The sequence below is a fragment of the Mustela lutreola genome, chromosome 6 (assembly GCF_030435805.1).
Source record: "Mustela lutreola isolate mMusLut2 chromosome 6, mMusLut2.pri, whole genome shotgun sequence".
Lineage (NCBI taxonomy): Eukaryota > Metazoa > Chordata > Mammalia > Carnivora > Mustelidae > Mustela > Mustela lutreola.
This window is the reverse complement of record NC_081295.1, coordinates 100,222,303-100,238,881: the sequence shown is the minus strand read 5'-3', so window position 1 is coordinate 100,238,881 and position 16,579 is coordinate 100,222,303. Positions and strand designations below refer to the sequence as shown.

At 40.8% G+C, this 16,579-nt stretch overlaps 1 protein-coding gene and 1 pseudogene across 1 annotated transcript in view; one reads left to right on the top strand and one right to left on the bottom strand.

The window, feature by feature from the left end:
• GCLC (glutamate-cysteine ligase catalytic subunit) overlaps window positions 1-2,290 on the top strand; it is a 47,241-nt gene extending 44,951 nt beyond the window's left edge. Inside the window, exon 16 of the mRNA XM_059178276.1 lies at window positions 698-2,290. Within this exon, the coding sequence (XP_059034259.1) occupies window positions 698-909 (212 nt within the window). The 3' untranslated portion in view covers window positions 910-2,290. The remainder of the gene's footprint in view (window positions 1-697) is intronic.
• Window positions 2,291-4,358: 2,068 nt separating this feature from the next.
• On the bottom strand, window positions 4,359-16,058 carry LOC131834639 (tubulin alpha-8 chain-like; annotated as a pseudogene).
• Between the last annotated feature and the right edge of the window lie 521 nt (window positions 16,059-16,579).

Here is a 16,579-nt window from a genome sequence, read left to right as displayed (position 1 = left end):
CTCCAAACGGTGTGTCTGCCGGTTCCTCTTTTCCTTCACTCTACTTACTATTCCTTGTTTTCTCCACCTCTTTGATGGAAGATGGTTCTGGGAACTTTAGACCCTATAGTTCTGAACTCAGGTGCAGCTCTTCAGCCAAACGGGAGGACCCAGGCTCTAGTACGCAAGTTAGCTCCCAGTGTTGAATTTCTTCCCCGTTTTGTTGAAGGATAACTGACCCACATCACAGTACAAGTGTAAGGCCTACAGCGTGGTGGGTTTTTTGATTTACATATATTGTGAAGCGATGACCACAGTCGGCTCAGTTATATAGACAGAAGAGAAAAACTTCTCCTTGTGGGGCCTACTCTCTGGCCAACTTCCGTGTAACACTTCAGTGTTAGCTGTAGTCCTTGCATACATGACCTCTTCAGTGGCTCCCCATATCTGAAGAGCCCACAGCGTCCCTGTGTGGGTAACATCGAACCTTGGATGTGAAGTTCTAGTTGCCTGCCTGCAACCTAAACTTCTTCCCCAGGAGGAATTCTTCCGACACCCTGGAAAACATTTTCCCCAGCCTCTGCCATGTGGGTATACCAGGAGACCCTACTGATTTTTCTTCAGGATTGTATTTGTGCTGGTCACTAAATGTCACCTTACTTTAAAACAAAACAAACTTCTGTTAACTTATGTTGTCTTAATTCTCCCCCAACCCCAGGAGAACTAATGACAGTTGCCAGGTGGATGAGAGAGTTTATTGCAAACCATCCTGACTACAAGCAAGACAGTGTCATAACTGACGAAATGAACTACAGCCTTATTTTAAAGTGTAACCAGATTGCAAATGAATTATGTGAATGCCCAGAGTTACTTGGACCAGCATTTAGGAAAGTAAAATATAGTGGAAGTAAAACTGACTCTTCCACCTAGACCTTCTGCAGAGGGAGAAAAACATTACTATTTTACTGAAGAACTAACAGCAGTACTCCTCAGCCCCTTTGTGTGGGATGAAGACCAAATTCTAGAATGGCACTGTCTGGGGCCAGTCGGCCAGAGATGGATTTAGAGGCTTTCCTTCGGTAGATAAATCTAGAGTTTATACAGTGTACATGTACATAGTAAAGTATTTTTATGATTAACAATGTATTTTAATAACATTGTAAAGTTATTGTGAACTGGCTTGTACATTTTTCAGTTCTTACTCTGGAAGACCTACTGTCCAAGCACTTTTGTAGATGTAATGTACTCACTGTACTCTACCTGCATTCCAGAGCTCAAGATGTTTACTGTAAATTCTGGGTTTTTTTTAAGACTTTACCTGGGACCTGATTCACTGAAACCTATCCCTTTACTTTAAAGAAGTTGGTCATGTTAATTTTCTTCGAGTCCTTCTCAGTGTTGTGTACTCTAAAATCACTATTGAATCCATTGAAATGCTTCAAGGGTAACCTTGGGTTTCTGGCATCTTGTCTCTGTTTCTTTTGTAATTGGAATAGCTAACAGCTTGGTCATCCTGCCTCAAGTTTTCCCCTCTAAATAAAATGCATTGAACTGTAAGCTGTTATTAAAGGTATTTCTTTGTTTAAATTTGCTGATTTAGGCATTAAGTTTAAAGAGAAGGCTGTAGGAAGAAAGACTATTGAGTTCACCTGTAGTGATTAGTGGGGTGATTTGTACAAACCAAAAGTAATGGCAGAAATAGCACCAGCCCTTCTCCTGTGGCCCCTGTTCGTTCTGATCGCTGCTATATATATACTTTTCAAATCAAATGCAGTTGCTTAAGTCTTTGTTTTGTTATTTTCTCTCGTTTCCTGTAAACATACTGACATTCTCCTAAAGACCATTCTAGATTTTACCTGGGGAGTATTCCATATAATGCTTACCTTCTCTGTGAAAACCATGAATGAATCATGATGTGCACTAAGTTCTGTGAATCAGGACCCTACATGTTTAATTGTAAATTAAGTTTACATAATTGTTAGTGCTTTCTGTTAAAGGGTTTTTTTTCCCCAATTAGTTAGGTCCTAACTGCTTCTGAAATAACTATGTATAGTAGATTATGCAAACTTTTACAGGCATAAATATTTAAACTGTAATGCTAATTTTAACAAACTGCGATAAAGCTGATTCAGCTAAGCCTGTTTGTGTATAAATACTAGGCTTTGTGCGATGTTTCATACATGTATTTTGGAAGATTAAAGAATGCCTGTTTTTCATTTGCAGTTTGCTTGTGTAAATCAAGTTGTAAAAAGGCAGATGAACTAAAATGTTTGTGGTATGAGGAAATAAAAGAATGGAATTAGCATTCTGACAGCTCTTGGATGTGTGAGTTCCACAGCTAAATGGAGGGTGAAGGGGATTGTTGTAGTTAGCCCAGATCCTCCTTGATATTTTTTTTGAGAGCACAAGGAGGGGGAAGTGGGAAAGGGAGAAGCAGGCTCCCCGCTGAGCAGGGAGCCGACACAGGACTCAATCCCAGGACCGTGGGATCATGAGCCAAGCAGATGCCTAACCCACTAAGCCACCCAGGCACCCCCAATAACATTTCTTCATTGCAATCCTCAGATATTTTTAGAAAGAAGCCTGGTCTCCAAACAGGTGGCTCATCTTCCTTAGGAGCTGTTCACCCCACTGGGGAGGGAAGAAACCTGCTTGGATGGATGAAAGGAACCCCGGCAGGGAATGTTTCTTGGACTATAGACTGCTGCTGTGCTGAGTCGGTGGGTGCAGGGGCGGTGCTGTGTGCACTCTAAGCTCGAGAGAATCAGCAAGCCCGGCCAAGAGCTCTTGCCAACCCATGTCTTTGGATCAACATCCCTCTCCTCCTTGCCCAGCCCCTTGTAACGTAAGGTAAGGGTCAGTCCACTTTTCTCAGCTCAGACTTCTTCTTTATCTGAAAGATCTTAGAGCAGGACTTGTCAAACTAATCTGCTTCGAGATCTGCTAGGATCTTAGTGAAGAACACATTCTGGTTCAGGGGGCCTGGCCTTGGGGTCTGCATTCTCCACTTCTAGGAAGCTCCCAGGAGATGCGGAGGCTGCTACTCTGCGGGCCACTTTGAGTAATGAGGACTTAGATCACACTCTGTACCTGTTAGAGCCAAGGCAATTTATGTCTCAATGACACTTCAGTTCTAATGTCTTGTAGCCAGGTCCTCCTCTGCCTGAAAACCAGACCATTGCCTTTCCTGAGCTTTACCACTTGAGCACAACAGAGAATTCAGGGTTTTAGGAACAGAACTGTGAGCACTGAGAAGAGCAAAAAGGGTCTTCTCCCTGGTGGAAACAGTTGCAGCTGAACCCAGACTCTCAGACACTCACTTAAAATAAAACCGACTGTTACTTAACCCAAAGGTTAATTTATTACCTGTCAGGTGTCCTGGATGAGGAAGAGGTCAGCTTCTGGTCCCAGAATGCCTCTGCCCCTGCTGTCTGGCTCAGCTCTGAGGCTGTGTGAGCCTTTCTGTTCAAAATGGAGAAAGCCTTGCCTTGACCACTTCTTTCTAAACCACCACCTATGCAAACACGAGCCACGAAATGTGTAGAAATCCAGGATGTGGTGTGGGCTTAGGTAAGGGGCCCTTTCAAAGCTATAAATAGCCTGCTTAATTGCAAGGTTTTTTATAGGTGCTGCTGTGATAAGCTTTTCATTTATTTTAAGACTTCCTTGAGTATAAGCTGTTTGAGTACTACCAGCTGCTCTCTTCCATTATGATTTTATATAAATGTTTAACACTCCTTGTAAACATTACTGAACCTACAGGCCAAGAGATACTTGGAAAAGCGTGAATTAAAAGGGGAGCTGATGAGGTCTGAGTTGGAAAGGCAGAGACGTGGGAAGGCAGCGTTGGCTGGGAGAAATACACCCTTTGGACTATTCATGTTTTTGTTGTAAGTGGAAGCTGAAACTAGCTGAATAATGCCTAAAGCTCCATCCACTCTTAATGTTCTATGATACGAAACATTATAAAACTGAGTGTGGAAGATGGATTACGAAAGGGCAATGATGTATCCAGCTCTGTTCTGATTGCAAACTATATGACAAAGCTGTGGTTATCCAAACGGTATGGTATTGGCATAAAAACAGATTAATGGAACAGACTAGCCCAGGCATATCCTCATATATGGTTACTTTATGACCAAAGAGCCAAGAATACACAATGGGGAAAGGACAGTCTCTTCAGTAAATGGTACTGGGAATAATGGACAGCCACATACAAAAGTGGGAAACTAGACTACTATTTTGTGCTAGATACAACAAGTAACTCGAATCAAAGACGAGACAGTTTCTGGTCAAAGACAGCATGGTGATGGAAGACCCTGCACTCACCTACTCCAGGAGCACACCAAATCAACACTTCTTCAGAGAGCATTACCTCCCTAGAGACCTGGGGGCTCACTGAGCAGCGGCACCACAAAAGCTAGGGAGGCCCCATGGAGAACAACAAGAGTGACGGAGACAGAGTAATAAACGAACCCCACCCCTGCTGCTGCAAACTGCGGTGGGAACGGACAGTACTGAGGGACCGGGTCGTCTTCCCTAGGGAAGAAAAGAAGTCATGGTCTGAAAAGGGAACTAGAATATAAACGAATCAGCCATAGAATCCTGCCAAATGGCAGGGGAGCTGCTGGAATTCTCTCTCTCTGGGTGAGTGAGGCTGGTGAGTAGCACAGTTTACTCCTCCACCTTGATAGTGTGGATAGGAGTAGGGTTCCAGGTGCCCGAGCTGGCCTGCTGCCTCAGTGAGCCCCGGGACCCTAGCCCCCAGCAGCCCTGGGTGTTCTGGGGCACAGAAAAGCTGCAGTTTATAAGAGAAACTGCAAATAGGAAGGCTGCAGAACTAGAAACTGCCAAATGCTGGGTGGTGGGTGGGGGCGGGGTGGGAGGTGCTGCTGGAACTCTCTCTCGTTTGGAGGGACTGGTGAGCACCATGGTTTACATTCCCCTTCCGCCTCAGTAGCATGGATGGGAGCAGAACAGGCATCCTCGCCAGTCCACCACCTCAGAGCCCCAGCCCCTAGCCCATACTAGATCCGGCCCTTCCACCAAAGTGGCCCCCAGGGTGGCACACATCAGGACACTACCGGAGAACACAGCACTAGCCATCTCACCAAGGTGATGTGGGCACAAGGCATCCTAAAACATTCCAGGTCCATACCACCTCAGCTCCCCATAACTTGCCAGTGCACCTAACCTGCACTCACTTTGCCTCCAGCCACCCTGCCAGGGCACCTGCTGTGTGGAGTGCTCTGGGATCCCTCCAGCCTATACCCTGCCTGGGCTCCAGCCACTTGCCAAGATGCCTCCTGAGAGGAACTCCTGGAGATACCCCAGCTTGCACCCACTTCAGCTATGCTATTGGGGACACTGCGTACAGAGAGTCCTGAAACTTCCCAGCCTGTGCCCACACCAGCTTTGGCCATACCACCAAAATAGAATGTCCTGGGACCCCCTACTCATATGCCCACCACCATTCCCACTATCCACACCTCCAGCAGCCAAAGTCACCAAGCACACACAACTACATAGGAGACAACCAGGCACAAGACCATTCCTTCAAGTTTAGAAGTAACTATTCCACCTAATTCACAGAAACACAAGAAGTCAAGCAAAATGAGACCGGAATATGCTCCAAATAAAGAACAAGACAAAAGTCTCAGAAAAAGAAGTAAATAAAACATAACCAATCTAGTTGATAAGTTCAAAGTAATCATAAATATGCTCGCTAGACTAAAGAGAAGAGTGGATGAGTTCAGAATGTCAACAAGAGATAGGAAGTATTTTTAAAAAGAATCAGAACTTGGGGGCACCTGAGTAGCTCAGTGGGTTAAAGCCTCTGCCTTTGGCGCAGGTCATGGTCTCAGGGTTCTGGGATCAAGCCCCACAATGGGCTCTCTGCTCAGCGGGGAGCCTGCTTTCCCACCCCTCTCTCTGCCTGCCTCTCTGCCTACTTGTGATCTCTATCAATAAATAAATAAAATCTTAAAAAAAAAAATCAGAACTGAAGAAAGAATACCATAACTGAAATAAAAATATACTACAAGGAGTCAGTACAAAGCATGCAGAAGAATGGATCAACCAACTGGAAGATGAGAGTAAGAGAAAGCACCCATAATGAACACCAAAAAGAAAAAATTTTTTAAATGAAAACAGGTCAAGAGATCTCTTGATTAAAAAAAAAAAAAAAAAAAAAAAAAAGATCTCTTGAACATCAAACATAAACATTCACATTACAGGGGCCCAAGAAAGAGGAGAGAGGAAGAAAAGGGACAGAAACTTTATTTAAAGAAATAAGAGCTTGGGAATTCCTTAATCTGGGGAAGAAAATAGGCATCCAGGCTGAGGAGGCATAGAGAGTTCCAAACAAGGTGAACCCAACAGGTCCACTCTCTAGTATGTAATAATTAAGATGTCAGTGATTAAGGATAAAGAGAAAATTTAAAAAGCAACAAGAGAAAAGCAACTGGTTATATGTATAAGGGAGTGCCGTAGAGCTACCAACTGAATTTTTAGCAGAAACTTTGGAGTACAGGAAGGAGTAGTACAATATATTTAAAGTGCTAAAGGAAAAGAATCTACAACCAAGCATACTCCACCTGACAAGGTTACACTTCAGAATTGAAGGAGAGGGTAGAGAGTTTCCCAGGCCACCCCCCAAAAAAGAAATTAAAAAGTAAAAGTTTTAAAAGTTTCATCACTAGGAAACAAGCCTTACAAGAAATATTAAAGGGAATTCTTTAAGTGAAAAAAAAAAAAAAGATTAGATGATAAGAAGAAAATTATGAAAGAAAAAATTTCACGAGTAAAAAGCAAACATACACCTAAGACTAACCACTTACAAACATAGTATAAAGGTTAAAAGACAAAGTACTGACATTGGTTATATCTAAAAATTAAGGGAATTTTTAAAAGACGCTAAAATAAGACAACATACATAAAACATGGAAGAGAGGGAGTAAAAATTTAGTGATTTTAAAATGTGTTTGAACTTAAGTGACAATCAACATAGACTGCTATATTCTTAGGAGGTTCTATATGAACTTCATGCTAACCAAAAACCTAAATAGACAAAAAAGAGTTTTAAAGAATAAAAGCATAACACTAAAGGAGCTCCTCAATCACAAGGAAAGAGAGTGAAAGAAGTAGGAAGGAACAGAGAAGAACTCCAAAAATAACCAGAAACAATGAACAAAATGGCAATAAATACGCACCTATCAGTAATTACTTTAAATGCCCTAAATGCTCCAATCAAAAAACATGGTATGAATAAATATATAAAAAAATAGGTCTCACTTATATGCTGCCTCAAGACCTAAAGACAAATGCAACTGAAAGTGAAGGGATGGAAAAGATATTCCACACAAATGCAAGAGAAAAAAAGAAAAAACAGAAGCAATACTTAGACAAAATAGACTTTAAAACTAGTAATTATAACAAGATACAAAAAAAGATCATTATATAATGATAAAGAGATTGGTCAGAGAACAGGATAAAACAATTATAAATATCTATGCACCCAACATGGGAGCACCTAAAACCAGAAACCAAATATTAACAGACATAAAGGGAGGAATTGAGAATAGTACAATAATAGTAGGGGACTTTAACATCCCACTTATATCAGTGAAGAGATCGTCCAGCTAGAAAATAAAGGAAACAAAGTTTTTAAACATCACATTAAACCAGAAGGACTTAACATATATACAGAATATTCCATCCAAAAATAATAGCTTATACATTCTTTTCAAGTGTACATGGAATATTCTCCAGGAGAGATCCCATGGCAGGTCACAAAACAAGTATATTTAAGGAGAATAAAATCATATCAAGCATCTTTTCATGGCACAAGGATATGAAACTAGAAACCAATTAGAAGAAAAAAACTGGAGAAAAAACACAAACATGTAGAGGCTAAATAACATGTTATAAAAAAGTCAACCAAGAAATCAATGAGGAAATGTAAAAGTTCATGGAGACAAAGGAAAATGAGCACCCAAGAGTCCAAAAATCTTTAGAATCCAGCAAAAGCAGTTCTAAGAGGAAAGTTTATAGAGACAGGAACACCTTGAGAAACCAGAAAAATCTCAAACCGTCTAAACTTACACACAAAGGAACTAGAAGAACAAGCCCAATGTTAGTAGAAGGAAGGAAATAATAAGAGAGTGGAAATAAACGACATAGAGACTTTCAAAAGAAATAGAAAAGACTGCTGAAACCAAGGTCTACTTCTTTGAAAAGATAAACAAAATTGATAAATCTTTAGCTGACTCATTGAGAAAAAAACAGGATTCATATAAATAAAAACAGAATTAAAGAGCAATAACAATTGATACCACAGAAATATAAGGATTATAAGAGAATACTCAAAATATTATATGCCACCAAACTGGACAACCAAGAAGAAATGGATAAATTCCTAGAAATGTTTAATCTTCTAAAACTGAATCAGGAAAAAATAGAAAATCTAAACAAACCAATTACTAATAACAAAATTTAGCTGGTAATAAAAATACTCCCAACAAACAAAAGTCCAGGACCAGGCGGCTTTATAGGTGAATTCTACCAAACATTTGAAAAAGAGTTAACACCTATTCTTCTCAAGCTGTTCAAAAAAAAGAAGAGGAAGGAAAACCTCTAAATACATTCTTTAGGCCAGCATTACCCTGATATAAACACCAAAGACACTATAAGAAAAAAGAAAACTACAGACCAATATCCCTGATGAATATAGTTGCAAAAACCCTCAACAAAAATATTAGCAGATTGCACTCAACAATACTTTAAAAAGATCATTCAGCACAATCAAGTGGGGTTTATATCAAGAATGCAAGAATGGTTCAGTATTTTCAAATCAGTTAAAGTGATACACTACATTGACAAAACGAAGAATAAAATTCATGTGTGTTGGAGGCCACGGCACGGTTGGAGTTGTGGATCAAACCAGGCCCTGACCTGTGTCTCCTTTAAAGTCCGGACACCTTGATAAGGGGTTAAGGACAGGAAAGTTGAGTAACACTGAGAAAGGGTCTGTGCTATATGTCGTGCGCTCACCTACGTGGCTTCCCACACACTCAGAAGGGAACAATGTGATCAGGGTCATGAATTCTTAGTTGGTCCTTGTTGTTCCTGTACTTCCCATAACCCACTCCCTGGTTGATTGTCTTGCATCAATAGTAGCTAATAGCATTAGCCGTGACTACCTGGCATCACGAGGTTTGCTTGTAGTTAATGTACACTTGTTATAGGAACTTGCAGTCATCTGACTAGATGCTGATGTATTACTCCTTCTATTGTGATCTGCCTTATAAATGTTTGTAGATGTGGAATAAAAGCGGCACTGTTGGACATCCTCCTCAGTGCTCCTCCTGCCCCCCATCTCTTTGTCTCTTTCTTTTCACCATCCTCTTACCCTCACGTTCCTGGTCGATTTGTCGCGCCGGCCACGACACATGTGATCATCTCAAATGCTGAAGAAGCATTTGGCAAAATTCAACATCTGTTCATGATGAAAACTCTTAACAAAACAGGTTGAGAGGCAACATACCTCAATGTAATACAAGCAATATATGAAAACCCACAGCTAACATCATACTCAATGATGGAGAAACTGAGAGCTTTTCCTCTAAGATCAGGAACAACCACTTTTATTCAATATAGTACTGGAAGTCCTAACTACAGCAATCAGACAAGAAATAAAAACCATCAAAACTGGGAAGGAAGAAATAATACTGTCACTATTTGCAGATGACAGATACCATACATAGAAAACCCTAAAGACTCCACCCAAAAACTACTCAAAGTGATAAATGAATTCAGTAAAGTTGCAGGGTACAAAATTAATGCCCAGAAATAGACTGTTTCTATACACTAATAATGAAGTAGCAGAAAGAGAAATCAAGAAAACAGTTTCATTTACAGTTGCACCAAAATAAATAAAATACCTGGGAATAAACTTAACCAAGGAGGTGAAAAATCTGTACTCTGAGAACTACAAAACACTGATGAAAGACACTGAAGATAACAAACAAATGGAAAGACAGAGCATGCTTATGGCTTGGAAACATTAATATTGATGAAGTTCTAGAACCTAGGTGAGGTTTGGTGGGCTGAGGTCCGGAGCCGATGACCAAGAAAGAATTCTTGAGACATCTTTGGTGCAAAATGGTGGTTTATTAAAGCACGGGGACAGGACCCGTGGGCAGGAAGAGCTGCTGCCCCGGGTTGTGAGGGATGGCAGGTTCTGTACCCTGCGGTTGGGGGAAGGTGAGGGGAAGGGAGGTGTCAGTGGAGTTTTCATATGCTAAAGAGGGCCTACAAGGTGCCAGGATGTTCCAGGCCTGCCGGAGGCCTTGCCCTTGCTGCTGGATCAAGGTTGTCTTTAGACCAGCCATTAACATTAAGATAGTTGGGAGACTTTTTGGTGGGGTGTCACAATCCTGCTATCAATCCTCTTTGTTAGTGAGATTTAGAACATTTGTAAGCCAAGGGAGACTCCTGTCTAGCAGGATTGTGAGCTCTGCAAGTTAACTATTTGCTTATTGTTCATGGCAGTCAGGGCTGCCTGAGGGATGCTACACTTCTGGAGGGGAAAGGGTGAAGAGGGGGTGCAAGGCACCAGCTCCTGCTTTGTCCTCAGCCAGCCTCCTGCTCCCTCATCAATATCATTAAATGTCCATGCTACAAAGCAATCTATAGAGTCAATACAATCTCTCTCAAAATACCAATAGCATTTTTCACAAAAATAGAACAAAAGTACTAAAATACTTATCAAATAACTAAAGATGTCAAATAACCAAAGCAATCTTAATAAAGAAGAATAAGCTTTAGGTATCACAATCCCTGGTTTCAAGATATACTACAGAGCTCCAGTGATCAAAAGATTATGGTACAAATACAGAAGTATAGGTCAATGGAGCAGAATGGAAAGTCCAGGAATAAATCAATTCTTTTATAGCTAATCTATGACAAAGGAGGCAAGAATATACAAGAGAGAAAGGAGAAAAGGCCAATTTCTTCAATAAAGAAAGGGAAAGCTGGACACCTACATGCAAATGAATGAAACTGGGCCACTTTCTTTTACCATACACAAAAACAACTAAAAATGGATTAAGAACTAAATGTGAGACTTGAAACCATAAAACTCCTAGAAGAAAACATAAGCAATAATCTCTTTACCATCAGCCTTGGCAACATATTCATAGACAAGTCTCTTCAGCAAGGGAAACAAAAATAAAAATAAACTGTTGGGACTATACCAACATAAAAAAGTTTCACACAATGAAGGAAACCATTAACAAAACAAAAAGGCAACCTACTGAATGGGAGAAGATATTTGCAAATGATGTATCTGATAAGAGGTCAATATCTAAAACATATTAAGAACTTACACAACTCAACACCAAAACAAAAACAAAAACAAAAACAAAACCAATCTGATTAAAAAATGGGCAGAGGACCTGAATAGACACTTTTCCAAAGAAGACATGCAGGTGGCCAACAGACACAAGAAAGAGGCTCAACATCTCATCATTCCCTGATGATTAAAGTAAAATCAAATGCAAGTCAACACCACAAGGAGCTATCATCACCTTACTCCCGTTTGAATGGCTCGCCTCAAAAAGACAAGAAATAACAAGTGTTGGTGAGAATGTGTAGAAAAGGGAACCATTTACGCACTGTTGGTAGGAATGTAAATTGGTGTAGCAACTGTGAAAAACAGCATGGGTCTCCTCAAAAAATTAAAAATAGAAATGTCCTAAGATGCAATAATTCCACTACTGAGTATTTACTCAGAGAAAATGAAAACATTAATTTGAAAAGATAGAAGATATATGCACCTCTATGGTTATTGCAGCATTATTTACAATGGCCAAGATATGGAAGTAACCCATGTGTCCATTCATACAGAAACACACACACACAGAAATATTGTTCAGACATCAAATTGTTCAGAATGAGATCTTGCCATTTGCAACAATATGGATGGATCTAGAGGGTATTACTCTAAGTGAAATAAATCAAGCAAAAAAAGACAAATACCATATAATTTCATTTATATGTGGAGCCTAACAAAAAAATCAAACCAACAAACAAGCAGAAACAGAACCATAAATATAAAGAAGGAACTAAAAGTTTCCAGAGAAGAAGGGATGGGGAGATGGGTAAAATGGGTGAAGGGAAGCAAGAGGCTCAGTCTTCCAGTTATAGAATGAATAAATCATGGGATATAAGGTTTGGAGAATATAGTCAGTTATATTGTAGTAGCATCATGTGGAGACAGTAGCTATGTTTGAGGTCAGCATAGCATAACAGAGAGAGTGATCAAATCACTCTGCTGTACATTTGAAACTAACATAACATTTGTATGTTAACTCTACTTCAATTTAAAAAATGACTTACAGCCTTGAACGTTAAACTTGAAACCATAAAACTCTTAGAAAAAAAGGTGGTAAGATTCTTGACATTAATCTTGGCAATGATTCTTTGGACTCGACACCAAAAGCTAAGACAGAAAAAGCAAAAATAAACAACGAGGACTATGTCAAGCTGAAAACCTTTTGCACAGGAGAGTAACCATCAACAACATGAAAAAGCAACCTACTGAATGAGAGAAAATATTTGCAAATCTTCTATCAGATAAAATGTTAATACCCAAACTCTATGAAGAACTCATACAACTCAATAGAATAAAAGCAGTCTGGTTTAAAAATGGGCAGAGGGTCTGCATAGACATTTTCCCAAAGGAAATATACAAATGAACAGCAGGTACATGAAAAGGTATTCAACAACACTCATTGTCAGGGAAACGCACAGTGAGATAGCATTTCACACCTGTTAGAATGACTCTGATCAAAAAGGCAAGAAGTAAACATTGGAGAGAATGTGGAAACAAGAGACTGCTTATGAGCTGTTGGTGGAGTGTAAATTGTGTAGCCACTATGGAAAACGGTACGCGGAGCTTCTTCAAAACATAAGAACTAGTACTGCCGTATAATCCAGAAATTCCATGGGTGTAGAGCTGAATAAAATTAGAACACTTATCTGCACCCCTTCCCCACCATGTTCACCGCAGCATTATTACAACAGCCAGGACAGGAGAGCAACCTCAGTGTCCATCAGTGGATGAATGAATAAACCAAGTATGGTGTACATATACATGAAGGAATACTATTCAGCCATAAAAAAAGAAAGAAATACTGTCATTTGTGACAACATGGATGGCCCTTGAGGGCATTATAGTGACTGAAGTAAAACAGAGAAAGACAAAATACAGTATAATCTCACTTATAAGTGAAATCTTAAAACACACATACCCACAAACTCATATACAGAGAACAGATTAGTGGTTGCCGGAAGTGCAGGGTGAGTTGTAGGAGGAGAAATGGATGAATAAGGTCAAAAGGTACAAAATTCCAGTTATAAAATAAGCAAGTCATGGAGATGTAATACATAGCACAGTTACTGTTGGTAATACTATATGTCATGTTCGAAAGTTGCTAAGAGAATAAACTTTAAAGTTCTTATTATAAGAAAAAAACTTTTGTAACTAGGTATGGAGACAGATGTTAACTAGACTCATTATGGTAATCATTTTGCCATATATATATATATATATATATATATATATATATATATCATTATGTAGTACACATGAAACAAATGTTACATGTCCATTATACTTCAATTTAAAAAAGGAAGAGCAATGTACTGTAACACCAGGATTGGAAAGAACTGCTACAACATGAATGAATTTCACAAATGTCATGTTGAGTAGAGAAGCCAGATTTTAAAAATATATATGTACTATGCAATTCAATTTATAAGTTCAAGAACAGACAGCACTAAGCGACAATTACCCAACCCCACCAGTGGTTGCCTCTAGGTGGGAATGGACTAGTCCCAGCTGGAAAGACATAAAAGAAACTTCTACAGTGCTAGACTCACTCTACATCTTAATCTGGGAGATGATTCATGGTTATAAATATGTTCAAAAATGACTAAGCTGTACAATTAAGATGAGCTTACTTTAAACATTTTATGTAGGTCATACCTCAAACGGGGGCGGGGGGGGGGGGGAGTGGGTACCAATGATTGAGAAGGAACTTCTGAGCAAAAACTAGCATTTTTTAAATACCTTTGAATCCATTATGCTCTCACTGTGCCCTCTCTCCCACCTCCTCCTTACCACCCTTTCTACAAGGAATACCTTATTCACACCCAACAGAGAAATGGACAGCTTGGGTCTGTAACAAAGCATTGTGTTTTCAAGCACAGGTAATTGTTATTATTTTTTGAAGATTTTATTTATTTATTTGACACACAGAGATCACAAGTAGGCAGAGGGGGGCGGGGAAGCAGGCTCCCCAGTGAGCAGAGAGTCATATGCAGTGCTCAATGCCAGGACCCTGAGATCATGACCTGAGCCGAAGACAGAAGCTTAACCCACTGAGCCCCCAGGCGCCCTGAGCACAGGTCAGTAATTGTATATGGGAGTATACGCTGCTACATACAAATTAACTGATTGGAGCACAACCTTTCAAGGTTTAACACAGAATAAGCTTCATGGTAAAAAGAGCACCTCTATGACTTTTTTTTTTGTTTTAATTTTTTTTTTTTTAAGATTTTATGTATTTGTTGGAGAGCGAATGCACACAGAAGCAGGGGGAACAGTGGGCAAAGGGAGAGGCAGGCTCCCTGCTGAGCAAGGAGCTGACTTGGATGCCGGGAACATGACCTGAGCCAAAGGCTGATGCTTAACTGACTAAGACATCCAGGTGTCCTCCCCTGTGACATTTCTAACTCTACTATTCCTCTCCTCTCCTCTTTACCCTCTCCTTTAACAGAATCCGCCAATGTCCTCACAACCCTTCTCAAGGGCAGCCATGTCCTCACGGACCTCAGAAAACTCTCCTTCCTCCATGCCCTCAACTCCATAACAGTGAACAAAAGCACCCTTGGCCTACATCAGGTCAAATTTGTGACCCAGGTGAGCCCAGGTCTTAGTACTTTGTTTGGCCAGGTCTCCATCGGTACCGCAGTGAGAAGCTGGTAATTAATGCCCACCTTGAAGCCAGTGGGGGACACAAGTCCACCAAGAGGGTGGTATGCTTGGTCTTGATGGTGGCAATGGCAGCATTGACATCTTTGGGAACATGTTGCCACAGTACAACAGATAGCAAGCCACGTATTTACCATGGCGAGGGTCACATTTCACCATCTGGTTGGTTGGCTCAAAGCATGTGTTGGTGATCTCTGCTGCAGTAAGCTGTTCATTGTAGGCTTTCTCAGAAGAGATGACAGGGGCAGAGGTGGCCAGAGAGAAGTGGATGCAGGGATAGGGCACCAGCTTGGTCTAGAATTCTGTCAGATCAACATTCAGGGCTCCATCAAATCTGAGGGAAGCAGTGATCAAGGACACAATCTGGCTAATAAGGTGGTTAAGGTTAGTGTAGGTTAGGTGTTTGATATTGAGGTTTCTGTGACAGATGTCATAGATGGCCTCATTGTCTACCATGAAGGCACAATCTGATTGTTCCAAGGTGGTGTGGGTAATGAGGATGGATTGTAGGGCTCAGCCACCACTGTGAAAAACCAGGGGCTGAGTAAATGGAGAACTCCAGCTCAGACTTCTTGTCATCATCGACAGAGAGACTCTCTATTAGCAGGGAGGTGGGCCCAAAACTAGTTCCTCCTCCAAAGCTGTGGAAACCAAGAAGCCCTGAAGACTGTGCATTGGTCAGCCAGTTTCTGAATTCAGTCCAAGTCAAGGCCAGTGATCTCCTTGGGCATATTAGCAGCATCTTCCTTGCCTGTGATGAACTTCTCAGCATGGACAAGGTGCCAGTGTGAACTTCATCAATGACTGTGGGTTCCAGGTGTACAAACACTGCCCTGCACACATGCGTGCTGGCGCCATCTCACTGAAGAAGGTGTTGAAGATGTCATCTCCCCCAGTGATCCTGTCACTTGGCATCGGACCAATCAGGCTGGATGCCATGTTCCAGGCCATAGATCTATCAGCAGGCATTACCAGTCTGGACACCAGCATGGCCAACATGGATGGAGTTGCATTCACTCATGGTTGCTGCTTGGCAGCTGCAGAGCAGATGGTGGGGAGGAGGAATAGACTGTTGATTGTTACAGCAGGACTCTGAGGCGGTCTGTGGAAGAGAACCTGCCTCACCATATGCCCTCTTAATGAAAACGGTTTGACAGCTAACACCTCAATCAAAAATACTATGCGCTGAAGTTCCTAGGAAATTTGTCAGGACTGGGTTCAAAGGGGGATACAAGTACTTATAGCATAAAGCAAGAGCATAGACTTGAGTTCATATCTTCATATTTATACATAGTAGTGGGGGGACTTTAGGCAGTTCATAACTTCTTTGTCTCTATTTTGTCTGTAAAAGACACCTGAGAATACATTGAAGAGTTGCTCTGGGATGGAAATGAGATAATGCACATAAAGGCAAAATACATCAACTGTATAGTATTTTTACTGCCTGCTCTTTAGCCCTAGAGAGTCAGAGGACACCGTTGTATTAAAGATGACACAACCGGCATCTCCCTGCTACCAGCATATTTTCTTAAAGGTCTTTGA